This window comes from Anoplopoma fimbria, chromosome 8, assembly GCF_027596085.1.
Source record: "Anoplopoma fimbria isolate UVic2021 breed Golden Eagle Sablefish chromosome 8, Afim_UVic_2022, whole genome shotgun sequence".
NCBI classification, from domain to species: domain Eukaryota; kingdom Metazoa; phylum Chordata; class Actinopteri; order Perciformes; family Anoplopomatidae; genus Anoplopoma; species Anoplopoma fimbria.
Genome location: NC_072456.1, coordinates 18326996 through 18351744, shown reverse-complemented (window position 1 = coordinate 18351744; position 24749 = coordinate 18326996). Strand labels below are relative to the sequence as shown.

General features: G+C 40.7%; 1 protein-coding gene across 1 annotated transcript; it reads right to left on the bottom strand.

Moving 5' to 3' along the window:
• Window positions 1–15348: 15348 nt before the first annotated feature.
• Window positions 15349–24570, bottom strand: timm44 (translocase of inner mitochondrial membrane 44 homolog (yeast)). Its single transcript, XM_054603030.1, has 13 exons — window positions 24502–24570; window positions 24047–24151; window positions 22980–23180; window positions 22810–22890; window positions 22530–22679; window positions 22009–22145; window positions 21427–21512; window positions 20087–20179; window positions 19469–19593; window positions 19217–19267; window positions 18932–19021; window positions 18451–18561; window positions 15349–16835 (listed from the first exon to the last, which is right to left on the bottom strand). The coding sequence occupies exons 1-13, from the start codon at window positions 24529–24531 to the stop codon at window positions 16716–16718; spliced, it is 1380 nt and encodes a 459-aa protein (XP_054459005.1). The 5' UTR covers window positions 24532–24570; the 3' UTR covers window positions 15349–16715.
• Between the last annotated feature and the right edge of the window lie 179 nt (window positions 24571–24749).

The window sequence follows — 24749 nt, the reverse complement described above, 5'->3', positions numbered from 1 at the left end:
TGCTGAGCGTCGCTTTGCGAGGAGACACGACTGGAAGCAGCCAGAGGCTCTTAAAGCTCCACACCCACTCCACCGCCCCCAGGGCCAACAGCCAATCACAGGTGCCCTCAACACAATAATACATAAATAAATCATACACAAAATACTTGTTCTGATGGGGAAGTACATGTGGTACATTTTGCAGGATTTGTCACTTCACAACTTGATTTTTTTTACATCTTTTTGTTGTTCTTTTTATCTCTGGTATTTCTTGTTTGGTAAATGTATTCTTTCTTTATAAAATATCTTTAGTAAATTAGGGGCAAGCATATACAGCTGTCTCCAATGTGCATTTTCTGTTCTCTTTTGTTTTATTTTATTATATGCACAAATAAGGAACCGCATATTTAAACTTACCTGATGAATATTACTGCCTGTGAATATTGCCCTGCATAGATAAACTTGTACTCCTCGGGTAACATGAACTGACAATTAAATGACCAGACAAGGTCTATATGTCTTGTGTCTGTATGACTTTAAACTGTCTATTTCACACTTCAACCCAGACCAGACTGGTGCGAAATCCAAATGCGGTTGGCCTTTAATATGACTGTGTACATCGAGAATAAAAACTGCTGCTTCTTTCAAAGTCCCTTCATAAAAAAACAAACCTAGATTGCCTGGTGCACCTTAAAACTGTAGCTGTGTATGAATCTTATCAAGTAAGCTCACACTTTTTGGAACCACACTACAAAAAAACTTGAAAGTCTTGAATCAATATTTTAAAAGTATTTCTCACCCCCCTTGGTTCATAAGATGTTGGTCCAAAAAATCTCTTCGTATCTCTCCTTAACTCATTCTTTCCCAACTAGACACCTCATCCCTTCCTCCTCCATTTCTTAAAATGCCCAATCCACCCAACATGCTCCGTCCTCTTCCCATCCTTGCAGTCTATGTCGGGGGCAACCAGTGGCATCTGTTCAATCTGTTGCAACCTGCTGCCATTCCTCCATCCCCACTGCCAGGTGCTACTGGTGACAGTCGCCTCACCCGTGTTCCCGCAAGAGCAGGTCAGACCTCGAGTGTTGGAGCAGCTGGTAAACGGGAGAAAGAAAGCAGTGGCAGACGGGTTGTGGGGAGAGGCCTTAATAAGATTTATTTCTCTAAGTCTTTTGGTCCTCACAGACTCACCTCCAAAGTTAATATGTAAGTGATAAAGGCTTCCTTGAACCTTTTTTTTTTTTGCCAAGAAATAAGAGATGATGCTCCATTTTGAAATAACACCTACCATACCCCTGCTCCTACTGTATGACTATGATGTGACTTTCCCACTGCGGTACATCAGCAACTGGCAGAATGGTAGAATCTGAAAATATGTAATGTTTCCAGTTGGAATCGATGCAAAGTAGGTAAACCAAACCAAGCTGTAGTCTTCAAATTCTGAGTCGATTCCAACAAAGTGCAGGAAGGACATGTTTCTGAACAATGTCAGATATTCCCTGCGGGTTCATCTCACAATGGCGATAGTGTGTGGGCGGACATAGCAGAGTGTTCAAACCTTTGACAACCCAGCTGGACGTACATCTATTATAACTGTGCTAATTTTAATTAAAGCCATTTGCTCTTGGAACAAAAATGGCAGCTTCACATTAGGGGCTGGAAATATGTATGTATTCTAAAGTGTGTATAAGTGTGTGTGTGTGTTCATTCACTGTGGATTGGTTGTGTGGGTGTGTGCAATTACATTATGGATGTAATGAAAATGAGTGTGTCACTTTCCCAGGTGTGTTTTCCAAATGTGTGTGTGTGTGTGTGTGTGTGTGTGTGTGTGTGTGTGTGTGTGTGTGTGTGTGTGTGTGTGTGTGTGTGTGTGTGTGTGTGTGTGTGTGTGTGTGTGTGTGTGTGTGTGTGTGTGTGTAGGAGGCTGTGAGTGGAGCTACAGAACCCACAACTGACATGTTGACTAAAATCCGTTGGCTCGGGATATGTGATCGTGTTTGTGCATGCGTAATACTCCTGTAAGTGGAAAAAAAACATATTTTCTGCTTTTGTGTGTGTCTGTGTCTGTGTTTGGGTGTGTGGGTGGAAGCGCAGATGGTCATGACCAATCAATAAGCCTGATAATGAGATCTGAGGGGTGTCATTATGGTGGCCCCTCAGGCGTTCAACGCCTCCTCTTCCGCAAAGAGCATCGTTGTCTCCTCTTCTCCGAGGGAACATGCACCTCATTAACCTTTTTGAGGCAACACAAAGCCGACCAGATGCCATTTACTTTTCCCCTACATGTTAGGTTGTTATAAACAAATCAACCTTTTTTCTCTTTTTGGGGCAAATACTTGTAATTTCTCAAAAGGTCTAAAAAAGTTAATGTGTCTGGTTGTGTGTTGTGTTTTAGCAGTAGTTCAGATTGTTTTTCATTAGATTTAAGGTTTAGTTTCAGTATGTAACAGTGAAGAAGTCTGTGATAAGATTTCAGCAGCATCATTTACGTATTCATCAATTTGGAGTTTAAGATCCTCTCTAATTCACTATCTGTTAAATTTACCAAATAAAGGGATTTCTGTCAAGCTGACAGACAGAGCTAAAAGCAATGTGTGGATTTTTGTGATTGTCAGCAGTGAAAACTAATAAAAAAAAGTGAGAAAAGCTTAAAGAATTGTGTTTTCTGCATAGATTTAAGTGTGCGGATATCTATTTCTACCATGATTGTCAGCAGTGGAAATTAGTTTCTAAAAATATACCAAGAAAATTCAAGCATTCTGACCCACCATCTCACCAAAATAAACCTTACACAATTTAATGATACTTATAATTCCAGTGAAACCTCGAATAGGCATTACATCATAAAGACACGGTTTTTACAGTGAGCAAACTGTTCAGCGTTGATGACAAATTATGTTTGAGGAGGGTTTTAATGCCAGGCGTGACAATGTTCTCCTCATTCCTGAAGTCAGATCTCCCTCATGGCAGTAATCCCTCCCATGTTGAACACCAACACATGGATTGTTACACTAATATGCAGGAAAATCAGTGGCTGCTGTTTTTATAGTGAAAGTGGAAAAGTCAACAGGGTGCCTGAAAGTCATTTAAACCTCTTGGAATCAGAGCTGTTCTGTAGCCAGTGGCCTTCAGAGCCATGCCACTTCCCCTGTGGTGTGTTAGTACGCCTATGTGTGTGTTTGAACTTCACTGCAGGGGGTTTGGCTGATTGAGTGGTACAGAGGAACCTTGCAAAATTGAGTGGAGTGAGTCTGTCCTGACTCCTGAAACCAGAAGGACACAAGTTTAGTCCCCCATGAAACTGTGTGGGTGCATAGACAGACCATGTTTGCCACTGAAGTACCGTTGAGCAACATAAAACATTAACCGCTTCGTTCTCATCCATCGTGAGCTGTGGAATGAGAGCATTAACTAAATGCACAAATAAAAATGAAATTCAACAAAGATGCTTCTCTGGCTGAAACACAGTGCTGAATCAGCACATTTCCACAGCATGCATGGACACGTATTCTAAACAAGCAAAGAATTAGACGTCTTGTTACATGTAGCTATCCACATAGAATTCCCGATGTGTTTATGACTATTTACAGAATGATAACATTTCCTGTGCTCATTTGATTAACCGGTATTTGAAAAATGTGTAAAATCACATCTCTGTAATTGGAAATAAAAATGCGTTGTGAATGTGTGTGTATACGTGTGTGTCTTTATGTGTCCTCTGCTGAGAGCAGAGGCTACGTCTCGGGGTGGTTTCCTACAAGCTGCAGGGGAGGTGATGGGTGAAAAGGGTCGTTCCCCCCTCAGTCCCTGCTATGGAGCAACATTCATCATTCAATAGGTTCACAGCTTCACCCTTGATTGTCCCAGTGGCACCACTGTGCAAGCTCACACGCCATTCCATTCTCGATAGACACACACACACACACACACACACACACACACACACACACACACACACACACACACACACACACACACACACACACACACACACCTTCACCCATCAGTCCCCAACAAGCTCGTCTTTGCTGTTTAACAGCAACGCCTAATGGACCATTTGATATTCTATTTTTGTTTGATTACTCTACAGTGTCTGGCCAGGTAGATCCAATGTATAAGAATGCTGTGTGTGCGTGTGTGTGTGTGTGTGTGTGTGTGTGTGTGTGTGTGTGTGTGTGTGTGTGTGTGTGTGTGTGTGTGTGTGTGTGTGTGTGTGTGTGTGTGTGTGTGTGACCGTTTGATTATACATATATTAAATGAGTTGCGTAATAGCATACAATGTAATGTAATACATTGTGTGTTTTTGATTTTGTGCACATAAAGTCCACCATTTTTTCCTTGTTTTTAAAAAAGTATGCCACAGATTTAGCACAGCACTCAAACGGCCAACTCCAATTTTGAGAAATGAAGCCAAAGCTCCTCAAATGGCCAAACTTTATGCTATCTGCCACTATTGTTGCCTTAAGCCACTATCCTAAAGCAGAGATGAGGGGCGTGCTCCAGGTAAGGTAAGGTTAACTAATTATTTTCAAACTCAACACCTCCAGATTGTTTTAATTTTCAAACTTTTGTCTTCAGTCACAAGGGACACCAATTGAGGCTATTTATCTGTTTTTTTCACAGTTCCCAGTGGTGCTACAAAAGGCTTTAATTCACATATGTCGTATTTCCCAAGACCTGCAAACAGACTATGGTGTATAGAATGGGCGCACTTCCCCTTTAAGTGTAACAATTTCAGATCAATACCTTGGGGCTGTCCAATGGCCGGTGATGGACAGCCCCAAGGTATTGATGGCATGATGGGAAAATTAGTTTTTAATGAGACATTAGCTCAACCCCTGACCTTGGGAAGACCATTCTGAGGATTTATTTTCTGTCCCCAGTGGGAGTGTGTTGTGGTTAAATGCAAGGTCTTAGTTATTCATAAGAGCTTTAATTGTGAACAGATGTCCAAACAACCCTTGAGTAGAGTGAAAAAATAAGTTCCTTTTGAAAGACTTTTTATCTGCTTGGTGGGATTCCGAGCCTGGGGACATTCATTACTCCGAATCTTAAAGCAAAATGATTTGATATCAGCTTTGGAAATAAAGTGTAAAGCTGTAAGGGTTTGAACACGCTGACGAAGTGGACAGTGATGTGAAAGGTTTGTAAGACCAGGCTGCCAAAATCATTTTGTACTGCTACTCGCGGTGTAATTTTCCTTCTCGGGGAACAAGAGAGAGAAAGAGAGACAGGGAGAGAGAGAGAGAGAGAGAGAGAGAGAGAGAGAGAGAGAGAGAGAGAGAGAGAGAGAGAGAGGGACTGCAAGAAGGGGAGACTGAATTAAATTAAGATGAGAGGACACTTAGTTCAGATAACAGAGTCTGATGGAGCCAGTTGACTGATGATGCACCGTTTCAAATTTTCTCCACACGATTAGCATCGCCTGAGGATTAATTCTGGTTACATTTGAAGTGATTGATCATCCCTATAAATTAATGAAACAAATAGTAAATATATTAATAACAAATGAAGGATAAGCCTTGCCAGTGAGGCAACCAGCCATGCTGCTGCAATGCATCATGTTCAAATTTGTCATTTGCATTTTTTTTTTAAACAAGATATGCTGGTCCACCATATTAAACACACATCCACACACAACTCTTTTCAACACCTTCTGCATTTTCTCATGTGCACTCACTCAGTGCTCCACAGTCAGTGTGACCTGTTTAACCCTGCTCTTCTCCACTTCAAAGCCAATAAGTCAATATGATCCCTCTTACCGGTGATTAAATAGGCCAAGGGTCAATCTCTTCTGATCCATGTGACACCGTGAAGGTAAAATGCCACGCAGAGTTACTCCTACACTAATGAAGGTATCACATTTTTAACAGCTAAGTAATTGACCCATTGAGCTTTTCTGCCAATGGATCGATGGATGCCCACTGACACTGGAGTGGAGTACAGTATTCCCCTGCCACACAGAGAGCAACTAGCCAGGAAATTACATCTGTAGGTCAGCATCGCATCACCGCCAGTACTGCTCTGCATCCAGCCTGCATGAGGCAAGTCCACTTATTCACGCTGACATCACATGAGCACAGGGAAAAATCAATTACTGGACCGAGCTTGTGATGACAGCTTACTAATGAAAATGGAAATCATATATGTAATCACGACCATTTAAAAAAATGAAGTAATAGTGGAATAAAGAAGATGAATAATTTAAATTTAATTCATGATTTTTGGTCCTATGGCAATTACGGAACCGAGAATTTTATTTATTCATGGTTCTTTCATAGAATTGATAAATTAATAATATTATATTACAACTCATTTTCCAAAAATGTATTCTACTTTATTTCAGACCGTTTCATCCAGTTTTTGGAGTTTGAAAGAACTTCCCAAGAACTGTGTTCACCTCTGTGTGTGTAGTCTGACTCATCTGTAGCTCCAGCATGACACCTTCAAGTGATTTACAGGAAGAGGGGGACAAAAGCACCGCATTATTCCCACCTAACTCGAAATTAAGTGTAGCAAAATTCTAAAGTGCTAACCTAATATGTACTCTTGCATTTATTTATGGATGATATACATACATTTTCATTGCAGGAATTTAAGCACCAGGTGGATACTCACATTAGCTCCAGTGTGAGGTGTTCAAGGTCCATCTTCAGTTGAGTTGAGGGAAACTAAAAGAAAATCAGGCAAATACTGTTATCTAATATAATGCTCTTTCCTTAAGATTCTTTTACATTTATTTTCCTTTTTCAAAAAACTCTTTGGTGGCTAATATAATGTTTAGTTAAGTTTAATTCTACGTTTCTAGGAGCTAATGGTGAATGGTTATGTGAGGAAGATTGAATGAGTGTCATTCAGAGATTTATGGGTCATAGATAAAATCTGACTTGCCTTTGGTAGCTCACCTGAACTGTGTGAAGTGAAGCAAGTGCACAAGCACCTTTCCGCTGAGGCAAAGGGACATACAAAGACCAGAAATTGTGCTAAGGCCAAAAGGGGACTCATTATAAATTAAACTACTTCATCAGTCAGTAGAAATGGAAGGTAGAGGAGGGGTTGGGGGGCAGTTTTTATATTTTCGTCTGGGATTTAATTTCCTCCCTTTACATATTTTATCAAAAAACTCTCTCCCCCACTTCCTTAATCCTCCCCTTTTTACCTTCCTCTCCTACTTTTCTGCTGTCTTTAGCCTGCTATCCATCATGCAATCTGACTTTAATATGCTTTGGAGGAATATAAGCCATTCATCACAGTGTGGTGAGGCCCTGGGTATCACCAAGCTGCATGTTTCATAGGCCAGTAAGCCTCAGCAGAAGCATGGGTCAGCTGTAGAGCTGCTAATGCCTCTATTTATTCCGCCAGGCAGGCCGGATACAATCCGTCACTCCGGGCCCGACTACCCCGACTCTGTGTCACACCTTTTCTGCTGCTCCTTAGCAAACATCTCTCCAGTCACCAGATTGGCCTTTGCAAGGATGGATGGAGGGGTAGATGGATGCAGAGAGAGAAAAAAATAAGCGTGGGTGTGAGAGAGAGTGGGAGACATGGGGAGCATACAGCAAAGAGAAGAAAAAATGGAGGAACAGGGAAATAGATGCAAGAGATTAAACTTGTACAGTCCTTAATATTCAAGTGTCAGCTAACAGCAGCATGTTCTCAAGGTAATGTCAGTCAGTGCACCACTTTGGTCCACAATTAAATACCTCAACAACTATGGATGGATTGCCATGCAATTTGGTAAAGATATTCATGGTCCCCACGGGATGCATCCTAGTGACTTGATCCCTACTTCTCGTTTTACAAAGAGGCTCCATGTGGTTCATAATTGTAATTTTGAGTGAAATGTCTCAACAACTACTGGATGGATTGCAATGAAACATTCATGCCCCCTTCAGGATAAATTGAATTAGGCAAACTTTACTGATCTCCTAACTTTTCATCCAGCATCACCATCAAGTCAAAATTAAAATTTGTCCAATACTTTGGTTTATGACCAAATGTGTGCTAAACAAATTACATTTCCATTAACCTCAGCTTGAATTTACTACTAATTAGCAAATATTAGTCTGAGAATTGTGAGAATGAAACTAAATGACAGCATCTGACACCTCTTACTATATGCTATAATGCTGTAATCCATTGCAAGTCAGAAGTCAATAATTCTGAATTGGTGTTCCCGACTTCCAAGCTTTATGCTGAGTCTTGAGTCTGTTCGGGAAAACATGGAGGTCTGCTGCAAACTGTAGGGCAGGACTCTGAGCTTCACACACATCTACAAAGGACCTACATCAATAACTACAGAGACGCTATCGAAGAGATTTAAAAATACAACTTTTTAAGAAATGTTATGACCTTAAATCCTGAAAATTGAATCAATCATTTTGAGGATCCGCGTAACAGTAAAGAGACAGGACCTACTGTGCTCGCAAAGACAAGCACAAATCGACTGAATGGAAATGGAAATGGCAGCTTTAATGTTGCTACATTACCTTTCACAACACCAACACTATACATAAAATAGGTGGTTTTTCTTATGTTGGCGACGTCAGGCTAGCTGGATCTTGCCAAATGTTCCTACTTGGTATTCTGACTTGAAAGACCGTATCATTACATGTTTTCCTTCCTGGGGTCTTTTTTTCGGTTTTCTGAGTACAATGGATTGCAGCATAATTCATAATCAGACGGGCAGATTTGACAGCAGTTCTTGTCCTTGTCACCAGCAGGAAGTAGGGTGTGGAGGATCACAGGGAAATAGGAGTCTGTGGGGAAGAACAACTCATATTATCAAATACCATTCACGCATGACTTTTAAATGACTGCAATTATTCTTTGCAGCACAATTAGCCTGTGGAGGACTCTCTGGAGAACAGTGTGGTGGATTAACTATGTCACCCTGACTCTTGTGTAATTTGACAGGGGATTGCAAGGAAACACTGCAAACTGAGGAACACAAGTTGCAGTATATCAGTGTGACTCATGTTGCGAGTTGCTGTATTATAAATCTTCAATTGAAAAATGTAATGATCAAAGTTGAGCACACATAGCGAAACAATAAAGACAGCAATGAGAAAAAGAACAGATGGACCTTTGGGCTAATTAGCAGTGCTGAACCATGATTTATCACGTCATCGCATATCCCAAATTCTTACATTATCTTTCATCGCTAATCTTCTATGAGGAACTTGTTGTGCAAAGATGGCTGATAAGGTGGACATGTTGAATATTCTTGATAATTGGACTCATAATCATACAAACAAGTGACCTCTCTCTGAACATCTGACTTACAGCTGAAGTGAATTGCACGGAGGGACATCAAACTGCTCTTAACACTTCCCATTGCATCGGTTATGTAAAGGTGTCTCTAGATTTTTGTCCTTGCATCATCCTCTTGTTGTATGCCCTTACCTTTCCCCACTATCCCTCATTCACACTCCACCTTCTGCCTCCACTAATAAATCACCTTACCTTTCTGCCTCTCTGACCCTGACCTTGATAACTATTGATGAGATGACAGAACTCTTTATTCACATCCTCATCTACCCGTCATGCTGAGGGAGAGAAAAAAACAACTGTAGTGTGCAGACACATGCACTCAGAGGTGAAATAAGGGGTACATACTGTATATAGACTATATAACATCTTTGCTATGGGTCAAAGGCTCTGTGTGCTGGGTTGACCTCTGCTTTATCTGAGGACAGTAAGAATATCCTCTACTTTTAGTGATAAGTAGTCTTTCTACTGGAAATTCAAACCTCTCACAATGTAACATTCACTTCTGCATCTCACTGCCCTCCATGACTGATAGGACATGGTAACAGTGTGGAAAGTTAACCTAACAGGTCTTCCATCATCATTAGAGTTATTGAAAGGCTGTGGAGAGCAGACCAGCAGGGAAATACCTGTAGCTCGCTCCAGCTGTCCACTGGCCTCAGGCTGATTTACTCCTATAGATCAGCTGTCACTGGAGGTGAGGCGATCTGACACAGTGTTTGCCCACAGGGCTTGTGAAAAAGAACGGGTCTAAAGAAAAACATATATTAGTCACAGTGTTCTCACTGCAAATGAGCCGTGTTATTGTTGAACTCTGGCCAAAATACCACTTCTCTTCCACTTGTGGATCTGTCCTTTGTCACTACACACTTAATTATCTCCTATGATATGATATACTGTGGTATTTCCCTCAGAGGTCTAGTACGCCAGCTGTTCATCCTCCATGTTTGGAAGAGAGTGATACATTTCTTGCTGTCTGTACCGTTTTCCTGTGGGCTAGAAGTTAATGGCCATGTTTGATGCTCCTCCAGACTTCTTATGGAGCTGTGTGCATCTGCTAAGAAGAACAGCTTGTACTTACAGCCACCCTTTCCTCTGCTTGTCCACTATAATATGTTCCTGTTGATGCTAATACGGGCACCCAGGCCACTAAATCTTATGACATATCAGACCTCTGAACGGGAACAGTAAACACAGCCGGCTGGAGGGAGGAGACCAGTGGCTGATCAATAGAAACAGCATTTGCTTCCGTTGTTTTTCCTCCTCTCAGCAGAATCGCCATTCTCATAAAGAATCTGCTGCCCGCAATTAGGGTGGGTTTGCTGATGGTGTCTTGGGTGGACAGGGGATTAGATTTAGAAAAAGAGGGGGAGGGGGAAGGAGAGAGGTGATAATGGAATTGAAACGCTCAGAAAGTTGCTAATGCATGAGATTCAAAAGGATGGGAAGGCATGAAAAATGATCAGAAAGAAAATATTCAGGTATTAGTGGGTGAGATAATGTGTACTGTGAAAGAAAACTCAATCTGTGAATGGTAACCTACCTTAGATGGAAGAAATGTATATATTGATATTTGTGCATTTATATTGTATCGTGTACAGGATATGTACTGTATGTAGTGGTGCCTCCTTGGCATACAGTTGTACTCCTACATACATGGGTGACATTCAATAAAACTAAAGGAACAGTGAAACAGATTGTCCTTACTTAATGTTAACATACAGAAGGCTATATTTCCCTATTAGTATCATGAAATTAATTATTGCCAATCAAAGGTTTTATATTAAAATGTGCCTCTATATGCTAATATGGCTTTACATTATATCGTTTATATTTGTAGATCAGATGCTGGTTTGGTGATTTACTTTTGTGAATAATTTGAAATATTATTTGCAGCATATATTTCTATCAGCCATATGAATAAAGCATATTTGAATTTTTAAAAGAATTTCAACATAGTGAAAAAACACAAAATTCTGTCTTACCTTTGCTGTTTTGTTTGTGAAAGGTATGTTTGAGAGATACTGTACTGATCACAGCCAATCACCGATATTTTCTCTGCATACCTTTTCTGTTCTTTGCTATTAAGGTGAGATATAAGACATTGGTGGTAAAGAGTGCCAGCATTATTTAGACTACCTTTATGTGCAACAATGTCCCAATTGAATCCATACTGCATGCTACAGTACGTACTTTGAAAGAGGGCAGCAGCAGTAAGTTCTAAAGGTAAAAAGGCGCCTACATCACACAAAATGGAACTGAAAAGATTTTAATTGGAGATGTGGGTGTGTTGTGGTAGTAGCAGCTAGTTTATCCTCAAGCCACCAGTCTAAGTGATGTCACTTAAGGACATTTATCAGATTTTGTGCGGCTCCCTTTCGAGCTACAAGACCTGTAAACAGACTGTGATGTATAAAATCCACACAGTCCCTCTTTAATTGGAAATTGAATTGAAAGTGACAGAGAGCCAGACAGAGACAGAACGGCTTAAAGGGAAGAAGCATTGTACAATGAGAGAACTGATGTGAATATCTGAGAAAGAGGCATCTGTTTCATGACCTGGAGTAACCGGTCTGTGCCAATACGCTGAGTGTGATCCAGCCACGGTGAGTATTTATCAGCACCGATGCATGCAGACACACAGAGCTGTGTCTGATACCACAGTACTGGAACAATGTTTCTGTGGTAATGTTGGTTCTGGGAGTTCCAGCACGTCCGCCACGTCCTGCTAGTCTCAGGACGTGCATGCTTGGGTGAGACGGGGGACTGGTTAGAGCACTTTCACTGCCCATTACTGCTAAACAGGCCCTCCATAAATTGGCTGCCTGCTTTGCCTCTCATTTCCAATGCTAAACAAGTTCTGTCTGTCTGTCCCTCTACCTCTCTCTCTTTCTCACTGACCACACTTCTCAATCGCCTTTTCTCTCTCATTTTTATTAAAGGTAAAGTGATTTTTTCATAACACATGTCCAAATTTGGTATTGCTGTCTTATCTTATGGAACAGGAGTGATATATGAAAATGAGATAAGGATATATTGACCACTGACTTTCATAGGAAGACAAAAAAAGCTCCTCAATATTAGATCCACTGTTAGAGCTGCAATATCAAGGGTAGCTTTATGAAAAGATGAAGAGGATAAACTTTGAAAGAAAAATTTAATTTTAATGTGGGGCAATATCCCCAAACAAAATCCTCAAAGATCTTTTATTGAACCGTCCTCAGCCAAAGGTACAGAGGCTACTTCACCTTTTTGTCATAATATGCTTGTGAAAAAACAATAAATTGCATTCTTCAGGAACACTTAAAAGACATTCACAGCAAAGATGATTTGGGTCGGTTCATCTAAAACAGAAAATTTCAATTTGCTGCAGAGGTAAGTAACCATGCAGATGACTTTGGCTTTATTGGTCTATTTTGGATTTTGGGCTCCAACAAAATGTAACAGAGGTAAAGGAAAAAGCACAAAAAAGCACCAGATTGCTTAGAAACTATGATGTTGTACCTGGTCTGGGGTTACACAAAGAAACAAAAAGACTACAAAGGAAGAATAACACATATGCAACAAACAGAAAACAGATTTTTTTTTGTTTTTCTTAATTTTTTTTACAATAATTAACCCCCCAATAGGTGTCCCCATTTCAAGTCTCTATACAAGAGGAGAAAGGATCCCACGTGTCTTCTGTTCACCTGTGCTCCTGAGCTCCTTTACACACTTCACTGTCCTTCATAAAGCCTCTCTCACCGGGACACCCTCCGGACCTTTTCCCCGCTCTGTGGTCTGACTCCCGCATGTATGAATGTGAGGGTGTGTGTTCTCTTCCCTGTGTGACCATGAATTGGCATGATGGCACAGTGCCCCACTACACTGAAGAGAGCACCTTCACATGCATACACATGCTCTTTCCAAAATACTGACTACTGTGCACGGGGAACATCATAGAGTTCTTACATCTGGTGCTCAACTTCAGATCATGCAATAACAATGTCATGTTGCATTAAGCCAATTGGAAAACATCTGATGCATAAGTGAGTTTTTTCTTTGTCACTTGGATGAGTAAGACAGTTATTGTCTGTCTGCCATCATGTTGATTCTACTATTTGCTGTAATCAGATATGAGATAGAATGCAGTTAACCTGTACAGATTTTAATTAGATGGAATGAGGATTAGAGAAAAGGACAATGCTGGTTAAATCGCCCTTAAGTAGACTGGGTGCCAGGGGAGCTGAAGGACAGCATAGTTAATGGAGCATCAGACAGATGACTGGAAAGAAAGGAAACGGGCCGGATGTTAAAATAAAGGACGGCTGACAGGCAAGAGACACATGACATGTGATGGAAGCTTTCCATTTGTGACATAAAGCTAAATAGTAACAATAAGTGGTAGGGAACCTAACACCACAGTGAGTTACTTTAATGTCATCGCTATGAAAGCCACAGTCAATAATATTTGGCCTCACGTTGTTTCGTTTATTTTACTGTTCTTTGTTCAGTTTGGTCAAAAAAGCAAACTGAACATTTAACATTTAAAGGACTTTAGCTCTATTCTTACATGTTGCTTCCATTTTGATGATGTTTTATGACTTTGCTCTTCAGACAATGACGTTTGTAGTCTGTATTTGTATGAGTCAGACTAAATATCCCTGTTGAGTTTACTTCACAAAACTGTTAATTAGCCATGTGTGCATGAGTTTTTCATTGCAACTGGTGAAGTCAGTATTTAAGCATAGTGTGACCAAATGTGTGTGAGTGAATGCGCTTTTGTCAGACGACCAAAAGGTGAGTAAGATGAGGTAAGCCTTCAAAGCGAAGACATCTGTGTAAGCATTTCTGGGGTTACTTTTAGGGCTACGACCAGGTTTACAGTTGCATTTAGTTTTGAGGTTTGGCATTAGAATTAGTTTTAAGGTCAAATCTGGGGATTATTTGGAAGGGTGGTAGTTTATAGGAGCATGCATGTTTTGTTTGTTTGCATATTCATTCTCATTAAGATACACTCTACATTAATACCGGCCATTTTCTTTGCAGTAAAGATTGTTTCCCTACATTCCAAGCATCGGGACTTTTTTGTTTAATGACATAATTATGTGGTAACATTTTTGTTAGCTTGATAAATTTTCTTGTTGAGGCGTTTGCATTTCTCAGGTATACCAAACTGTACTTGAACATTAAAGCAGTAAGCTTTAGAGGTAAGATAATACCAAACTGATTATTTTAGAGTATCCAGGTTTAGTTACATTTGGGTCTTCCAGGTTAAATTTTCTGACAGCATCTCAAAGTGCAACACGTAGCTTCTTATTTCTCAGGTGTTAGTGTTTGAATACAACATTGGATAAATGAAAACACTCCTGTAGGAAACTGCACCCAACAGGGAATAAACACAAAAAAACCTAAAGGTGACTAAATATTGAGTGCAAGCTTATTTTCACACATGTACAGTATAAATCAATCTAAAGTACAAACTCACAAATGTGTGTCAGATCTTCTCTTGGTCACAATGCCCAGTAGTGAATTCTCCAGAGTGGCTCCTCTGAATACCTGTGTTGGGAGCTGTGTGTGTGTGTGTGTGTGTGTGTGTGTGTGTGTGTGTGTGTGTGTGTGTGTGTGTGTGTGTGTGTGTGTGTGTGTGTTTGTGAGTTGCCAGGGGTGCATCCTGAGCGATGAGCGCTACATTGGGGAGCTGCAACCTCAGCGCAACTCAGCAACCCAGAGGATCAATCATCCAGGACGGCTCTGGAACAGTGGAGCTCCGTGTACAGACAGACGTACAGTAAAGCACACAACATCCTCACCCAAGGCTGCTGTAATCAATCCTACCGCGTGTGAGCTGCATGCTGCTCTGCATCCCACCATCAGTACTGAGCTGTCTGACTGCTGCCGCGGACGATGAACAGCTACTGGAGAGAGATTGCACCCTCATCTGCACCCTGCACCCAAAAGCATCTCAGACACATGTGAAGCACATGTTTCCTGAATGAAGCACAGAAATCCTCCAGGGGATCCAGCCCAGATTGCATTTGCTCTTTTAAGATCATAGCATTACAAAACAGACCAAAACAAGAGTATAAAAAAAGTTCTAACATTTTAATTGAGGTGGTTACATCATACAAAGTGGAAAAAGATTCAAAATTTTGATTTAGCTTTGTTTGCAATCTACATTCTCTGGCCTTATGTATACTATAGTCTGCAACAAATCAGAAGTAAATGGTTGGGTTACCAAAACAAAACCAACACCATTAAATCTTTACATTAGATAGACTTGTTATGAAGTGTAATGTCTTTGACATGAATCCAAATGACTTGTCAATAGAGCTATTAACTCTAAAGGTGTTACAGTGGAATATAGTTACCCACACAGCCAGCAGAGGCTTTTCAAAGAGAGTTTGCAGAGGTGACCTCTGACCCCGTCATGGACACGTAATTTGACAAGGATGAGAAATGATTGGTGGGACTTGGGGAAATGGGTGACATTAAGCCTTTGTCAGATAGGAGGTCTGGGTGGTTGATTGTAGGCCACATGACTCTGGTGCGTAGGGCAACGACATGGCACATTGAACATGTAGCAGTGATTTAAAAGCCCTCACAGCACAGAATGTCAAAGCGTTTCATCTGAACACAACTGTATAATGGCACATAGTGTTAATGTCAAAATGGCCATGTTCATTTTCACATGTAGCTTCACTCCAAGTAAATGAGTGCTCTAGCTCCGCCCTGGAAGTAAAACTGTATAAAGACACCCAGAGACAGATATATTTCCTCTGGGAAACACGCTAATACTGAAATCCCACTTGAGGATTTAATCAAAAAAATAATTAGCAACTGCCCTAGAAGGAATCATGTGATATCCTCCAAATCAGGAGAGAAGCTTAACCATTTGCAGGGAAGAAAGTTTAGAAATGTCTGCTAGTGTGCCAAACAGGGATCATCTTTATTTTTCATAATAAATATAGATTCACATTTTAACAATTACATTGGACGATTATTATACAAAGCAGGATCTAGGAAAGCACTGATTGGCCACAACACACCGCCATCCACCAAGATAACAACGCCTCAGAGAGGAGGAGACAGAGTGGGAAGGACTGAGATTTTTGACATTCTGACATCAACTTGAAGTTCATGAGCTCAGTTACAAATCAGCTTCCTTGATTTCCATATTTTCGATTTAATAATGAACCAGTTAAATAACTTCATGTATCCCTTGAATGTTAACGGTTGTGCTGCACCACACAGTTTCAATAAATGGACATCCATACAGGCATTGAAGAAAATATGGTGAGTGTGTGTTGTTGGGGGTCTACTGCCCTCTAGTGTGAGACCCGTTTAGCAACACTACGCCACAATATTTCTGTTGTCCCATGTCCACCTCGTCTGTCCCTCATCTCCATCTCCCTCCTCCCCCCTCTTTCACAGCCTGCTCAGGGACAGTATGTTCTCTCTCTGAGGGATCTGTGCATATCAAAGAGCTAGAGTATCTGTTCGGTGCTAGAGGCGGAGAGATCAAGTAGTCTCCAGGCAGCTAATGGGTTGAGCTCCTCCTGGTCACGACATAGAGCCCACACATACATCATCCTCAGCACTTTTTCCTGCAGAGAGAAAAAAACACTTAGAGAGACACTTATCCTTAGCTGTTCGATTCTTCTGCATCATTGTAGAACAGCAAAGACAGACACTAAGAGAAATCAAATATAAAGACATTTTGTGGTTATGTTAGTCTTATGTACACCATGAGACCCAAAGAAAAGGCTAGACTTAAACGTAGCTTTGTGATCAATAAGTCATATCAATATAATCTCAATAAGTCACATGTTTCAGTCAGTCTTCTTCAGGGAATGTAAACTCAAGGCTCCACTAGCTTTAAGATAAGCAAGTTCAGCATTAACAATCAATAGGATTGGATAGTAACAGAAAAAACATATGGAAAACTAGTAACAGAAAAACACCCATAGAAAAAAATGATATTAGTTTTGATCTTTTTTTAAAAATTTTTACTCTGTCTCTTGTTTGCACGATCCTCTCTGCTGCTGTAATCCTGCAAAATTCCCTGTTTTATATAGCTGACAGCAGCCTGGGTACATCTGTGAGCAGTCACTGGCTGTAGACAGCGAGCAGCAAGCACAAAGACCATTCATTAAGTTAATTTTTCTCTTTTTCAGTTTCATGATATGTACATACATACGTATATACACCTGTTTTTTTTAAACCTGCATTTATGAAGTAGCACTACCAAGCAAATCTACTGATATTTGGTATCTCTACTTATGTAAGCCATGTTGGGTTTTATATGTTTGTCTATCTGAGACCTAGAACAGACAAATAACTAGCCACTAAAGGTGATTGCTCAAATTGTATATTAGTGAGCTGTGTATAGCCAATTGCAATACATCCCAGAAAGTAAGAAAGTTGAAAAAGATTTAAAGGGTCTGTGAGCGGATGAGTCACAGTGAGAAGTTGTGTAGGAGACATTTAATACTGCAGTCCATAGGGGAGTCTGTCATTATGTCCAGACATTTGGATCCAGCTGATAAAACAGTACATCCATCATTAATCCTCATGCAGTAGTCTTTAAATCTGAACACTGGGCGGATGCCAAATGCATTGTACCGAGTAGATACCTTTACCAATTTTGGTGTCCCTGAGGAGCCCTGAGTGGACAATATGGCTGATTTATGACCAATAAAGCTTTAGCCTGGGTCTGGGGTCTAAATAAATGTCATGCCCAAATAAAAAGTTGCTTAATTGTCTTGTAAAATGTTCTTGGTCCAGCTTTTACAAGGATTTCTACCATATTTATGATAATGAGAAAATGCCAGCGAAAGCTTAGTATGGACTTTTTTCACAGCAGAAGTCTGGACTTGTTATAGAAGGAAAACCACAGGTGATATTGATTACATTAACGATGTGTGCCAGTAAGCTACTCCAGTGAACCAGCATGCATGATACCCCAAATACCAGTTGCAGAGGTCGATTATTTCAAAGGTCTATTATTTCTGCAACATTACATGCCACAAATGCATTTACGTGTTTTAAATGTTCTATACTTTTAACATATAACAAATTATATCAAGTCAAGGTAGTGTTTGTGTACTTGTTCGTGTGTGTGTGTTCGTGTGTGTGTGTGTGTGTGTGTGTGTGTGTGTGTGTGTGTGTGTGTGTGTGTGTGTGTGTGTGTGTGTGTGTGTGTGTGTGTGTGTAACTTACAGGGTCTCCCTCCACCACCTCTCCTTTAGTGTTTCGGATCACCATGACTAACTGAGCCTGGAAGGTGATAATCAGCACTGGACCCTGGTCCATCATCTTCCCCATGGCCAACTGAGGTAGAGGATACACACATACTTTACTGAACCAACAAATGTCATTGTTAGATAGCATTCAAGTATTAGAAGAACAGCAACATCTATTCATGCTTTGATTGTAAATCTGCTCACCTTAACCAGTTTCACTTGTTTTAAACTATTTATGTTGATTCAATTTGTTTTCTAAAATATTTCAACCGGTACCTACAATTTAACCGCTCTTGGCGTGAGGCAAATGCTTAATTCATTCATTTACTCGTCAAACACCTGTTTTAAAAGCAAACTAGTGACTTACTTAAGAGTCAGTAAAACCTGGGAGTGTCGTGGAGGGTCAACACTCAAGGCTTCACTGTTAGTCTTGTATAATGTAGTCTGGAGAAACTTACATCAATATTGTCAATGTCCAGGATCTTAGAGTCGAACTGAAGTCCCATGGCCTTGGCTTGCTGAAGCGGGTGTGCCAGCTGGCTGTATGTCTACACACCCAATATGAAGAAAGAGAAGAGAACACCATGAGTAAACACTTTATCGAGATATGCCCGCTCAATAAGTACACCAATGTGCTCTCAGGGCAGTCTAACTGCTGCTATACACATCTGTAACAAAAGAAGCCTTTGGTATCTGTGTTTCAGCACTTCATGCTCAGAGTTAGAGATTGAGAAAAGCCGTACCGCTTCATAACACCAGTCCTTCAATATCTCCAGCTCCCCTCGGATCATCGCCTGCATGGAGAGAGAGCAAACGTCATCTTAAAAAACTTCCTGGATAGATCTCAAAGGGTAAATCAAGAACTGACGACAGAGCTCAACCTTTGTTTTATTGTACATCCTGATCACAGTCACAAAATCCTGATTAGAAATAAAACATTTTATGTCATACACAGACTCTGGTATTGCAAAAGTGTTGTTTGCAGTCCAAAGTACCTCCAGTATATTGGGGATGATATCTCGTTCACACTGTTTGAGGAAGAAATCCTTGTCAAAGGATGGGTCCGCCTTTAAAATCTCTGTTAGCACCTCAGACATCTCCGTCTTAGAAAACAGTCCACCTAAACACACACGAGGACCGGAAACACATGGCATTGAGCAAACGGATAATAGGCTGGAGAACAGACTGTGGCTAAGAAGTTACATGTGTTAAAACCTTTGTGACAAAAGAAGTTGGTGATATCAACTGACCTACTGCTGGGCTCATAAGTCTTACTTACAATCTGTGCCATTAACTGTATTTTCCTTACCCTGCTTCTCATTCTCATTTAGAGCGGGAAAAAAAGTCAAACTACTTGTATGCATATGCATACATGGCGAACAAAGCTGATTCTATTCTGATCTAGTTAAGATGCAAACTAAATCTGCCTTTACATAAAATTGAAAAATAAACGTTATCTTTAAGCTGTAGAATATCATGTAAATGATTGAAAATATATATTTGGGGACCTGTAGAAACCCTAGGATACACACAACCGTGGTATCTTCTCTGTTGCAGTTTGATTTGACCTCTCACTGTGATTAATGCACACTCTCAAACCAGAGGTCTCTCACCTATGAGGTCAGTCATCCTGTCGGTGACGGCACGAGACGCTCTGATGAGGGTGTTTTCACTTTCATCATACTTCATCTTCATCTCAAAGAACCCTGCAGTGAAAGAAAGATAAAAAGAGCATGATCTTAAGCTGAAACCTGAGGTGTCTATCTCCTTCGTACATATACACACAAAGAGGATGGGAAAAAAACTCTCTGTCAGATCAGCAAACCCTTCAATAGTCACAGTAAGTTCATATACAGAAACTAGACATCATTGTTCCTGTCAAAAATATGAAGTGTTTGGATAACGTGAGGAATGAAAAGGCTAAAAACTAAAGGCTCAGCAAAAGGCTGCAGTGCATCGCTGCCGGGTGATTGATGAAGCATTGTAAGATTCCAATACAAGTCCTCTTCAGTCCACTCACACAGACACACACACACACACACCACACACACACACACACACACACACAACATGAACATGTATTTGGCGACGGTGCAAACATTTCCCACTGGACACCTTCACCCCTTCCACAAGCAATATCTAATGCGTGTGGTTAAAGTGGCAGCGGGTTGTCCGAGCTTCGTGCCTCTTTGCATTTTAGATTTTAAAAACTGCGGTCTCCCACTGCATTAAATAAAAAGTCTTTAAACAGAACACTGACTGTGTGATAACACTAAAAAGCCGCAGTGCAAAACTGATGTACTGGTTCACAGTATTTCACAGTATTTAGGGTAGAGTAAAAAATCTGTTGATGCTGCAACAAAAGCTATGACAAACTACATAGCTGTGAATCTGTTGACTGTGCACAATATCCCAACTGTAACCCAGGTCATTTTTTTCACCGGACCAAACATCATTAATCATCAACTTTTTTCCCCTAGCTAATGTGCACACTATTGACTAAATCAGCCTAGTGTTGTACATTTTTATTAACCAAGTTTCACACACGCTTGACCTAATCCCATTGCAGGACCTTCTATTAACTGGCTCTTTCAGTAAATGCTTATTTTTTTAAGCCTCGTCAGCTTTAAAGGTTATTAAAGAGTTCCAAGCCATCCGGTTCCAGGCACAAATATATCTTACACAGGTTGGTACACGTTTGGAAGTTTGCTATAGATTCATTTATATCACCAGAGAGCTATGTAAAAACCCAGACAATAGCAGCATCACATGCAGGACAAACCTTATATTTGTTTAATGTATATATTTAAATGTTCTTTATGCTAGTAGGGTTGGACTTCATATCACATCCTGTACATACAGCAGAGAATTGCTGATGCACTCATTGAAGGCTGACTTTGAGTAAACAACCAGGGATGCAGAGAGAGAGAAAGAGAGATCAGTTAGTCCTTACGGTTGAAGACCATATTGTTGTCTTTGAAGTCCTTCCACTGCTGGAACCATTTGGAGTCTTTGTGGAGCACCACACCCATTGCTTCCCTGAAGGAAACACAAAGTAATGTTTCAAACAGCCGACCGAGGGAAACGGGCGTTCCTGCTGACTTGCTGGGTCATACTGACAATCACATTCAACAAAATCAACCCAGAAAGGAAAACACTGCAGTATTTACATTCCAAAGAATTACAGTAATGTAAAGGAAATACTGGGAATATTATCAAGGTTCAGCTTTGACAACTGTTACTCTTATTCCAAACAGAACGACTACTCACCAGTGTCTCTTCTGGAAAACAACATCAGACAACGGTTTGCTTATCTTTCTTCCAATTTACTGCTTCAGATTAAGTTGAGTAGTCTGTTGGTACCTCACCAGATGTGACTCTCAGATCTCACATTTTTTCAGCCCTGAATTGGTTTTATTTCCCTTTTATTTAAAGTAATAATTAGACTCTATTAGGCCGTTTGGTATCAGCCATCTCTGAACATAAGAGGTGTTCCCCTCCCAGTATGAGGGTAAAGTAGAGGGCACTCACGTACTCGTTGGCTTCGAAGACCTTGCTGTCATCCCCCGCCCCCTTGGAGGAGAACTCGCTCCTCTTCCTGAGCCTGGCAGGAGGCCGGTAAGGGCCGGTGTGACCCAGATCACCGATCTCTTTCTTCACACTCTCCATGCCCTGAAGATCGATGAACAGGGAGCAGACGAGAGAACAACAAATAAGTTCCAGATATATCATTTACAGGACTCTGAGTTTCTTTTATTCCTAATTCAACTCAAAATAACATTAATATTATTCAACAGAGAGAGAGAGCAGTGCACAAAATTAAGTGAAATATTATTGATTAATGATCAGTTGACTGTTTGTGCATTCTTCCATCTATTTGTTTTATCTTTTTTTGTCTTCTCAGTCACTTCTGCCTCTTAAAATAGCTCAATATTAGATATCAATGCACAAGTATCTTTAGTTTATTCAGTTGAAACAAATAAACAAAGAATGCGGTTTAACTTCTGGTAAACAGGGACATATATCTGCATCATGGTGTGCACAGTGACTCCATACCTGTGATATTGCTCTGAAGGCACCAGTCTTTCCCAACATCTCTCCACTTTTAGAGACGGACTCTGCCGAGGTCTTCGCCGATTTGGCTGCTTCCTCCATCCCATCCTTGATTTTCTTCCCAATTTCTGTACGACTGACCTCCCCGAGCCCCTGTTCACGTGCAAAGACACAAACAAACACACACATATTGTAAAAGTGGATAGATCAACTCGTAAATCATATCTATCATAGGACAATCGACAGAAAGGCTGCATCTGATTGAGATACTTATCGCATTTACCTCTTTAACTGTCTCCGAGATGTTTCCAAACTTCTTCTTGAGAATGTCGGAGGTCTTCACTGTTTCCGACTCTATAGTTTTCTGGGAAATAGAGAGCGGGTTATTGGCAAACCCTAACTCTCCCTTTTCATAATGAAATGGATATTGGATAATGCTGTGTAAATACTAACATATTTCCTTCGAGCTTGTTTCAATGCATCCGACTCATCCAGTTTTTTGGCCTCTTCCCGGAACTTCTTGATGCTGTCTTTCATTTCGTTGTTCTTGTTTAGCTCCTGCTTAATGTTGTCCAGAAATTCCCCCAGGAAACCTTTTCTGCCACCTCTCTCCCCTGACAAATACCTTACCTGCAGAGGACGGGACTGAGGCACCTAGTTGGTATGAATAAGAAACAACATGCACAATTAATTTATGTCTAGACCAGTTTAATTAAACTTAAATGTATGACCTGCAGGTTTACCCAAATGATCAAGACGTCGTGATAAACTTTAGGAAGGAAACAAGTATAATAAAGTAAGCAGGAGCATATTATAATGATAGATATGCACCGTAGTAGACTTCATGCTAAGAGCTGATGTTTCAGCATGGCGTGCTTTCATTTGAGTTTTTTAAAAAAGTATTTGCAAATGTCAGCTTTGTTTCATATCTGTCATTTTTAAGTGATCCTGCTTTTTTTTGCAAATGAATGCAGTCTCATCCAACAGTCCTGCATAAATACATTTATGAAGGTTATGATGTTCAGTTAGAGGTGTTGATTCAAGTTAAAGGTATCTATGAAGGCGGTAGTTTGTGATTCTGTTGAACTGTGTCGCATTATACTGGCAGGTGTTTCGATCATTTTGTTCCCTTCATTTACATCAACCAGGGTAAGCTCAATAATAGAAACTCTCAGTATAATGAGACAACTCAACAGCACAGTTCATCTCCCAAAGCAGACCTCACTTCTCCACTGAACTTCCTGAAGGTAGGTTTTGCTGCAGGACTATTGTTCTAGACTGCATCAGTTTTTCCTTGGTGTACCCAATACCTGGCAGTAGAGCGTTTATTCATTTTGTTAGGTTACAACAATACTATCCAAAAACAAAAAGCAAGAATAAGTCTGTCTCAACTGTAGTGCTGAGCAGAATCCAACCAGACACAGTAAAAAGCTCTCTCTCCACAGAGGAAAAGCATTACACAGCTTCAGAACACCCAGAAACACAGCATGGAAGAAACACAGCATGTCACGTGTTCGTACCTGTGCAGAACACGTGAGGAGCCCACGTGTCCTGTAGACATTGGGTCTGTTGTGAAGGAGCAGGTGAGGGGAAGGGAATGCCACACAGCCTCTTCTTACACAGATCTGGAAACAGACATATAGACACCTTCACACTTTAATAGCCTGCTCGACAACCAGGAAGCAACTGCTGCCATGTTTTAAGTGGTAGAGATAGGCAGGAAATAGAGTCAAAAGTCGAAAAATAATTAGTTCGGTTCAGAGTTAAAACTCCACCTGAATATTCAAATAGCCAAGTTAGCTAAGTTAGCTAGCCAACGCTACGTTATTAGCCTCAGCAGGTAAATAATATAAATAATCCAACCCTCCCAGCCTGGTGAAACTGGTCGTTCTAAAGCACCGTTTGAGATGTCTGTACTTGTTCGTGGCGCTGACATGCAGTAATGTGTTTGCATCATAAAGTCCCAGGCACTCACCTGGTAACACTGACACAAGGGGGTCGCCATCTTGAATGTAATGGCTGTGACCTTCTTCCGGTGATGACCCCCTACTTCCACCAGAGGCGCTCGTGAGAGTTAAACAGCTCGCTCCAGAGCGAATTATCCTCACGTGTGTCGCTCACACTGGCATCCTTTAACCTCGTGCATTTATCCGCACTATTATACTGTAGTTTATTATCGTAGAGTGTAACTTTAATACGTGATTAATCTGGCAAAAATACCCC

What these genes read in the sequence shown, in the direction of transcription:
- timm44 (XM_054603030.1), bottom strand. Translation starts at nt 24,531, where the DNA reads ATGGCGACCCCCTTGTGTCAGTGTTACCAG. An exon ending in CAACAATATGGTCTTCAACC is followed by an intron (nt 20,180 to 21,426) that starts GTAAGGACTAAC and finishes CTTTCACTGCAG; the next exon opens with GGTTCTTTGAGATGAAGATG. An exon ending in AGGACTGGTGTTATGAAGCG is followed by an intron (nt 19,022 to 19,216) that starts GTACGGCTTTTC and finishes TTGGGTGTGTAG; the next exon opens with ACATACAGCCAGCTGGCACA.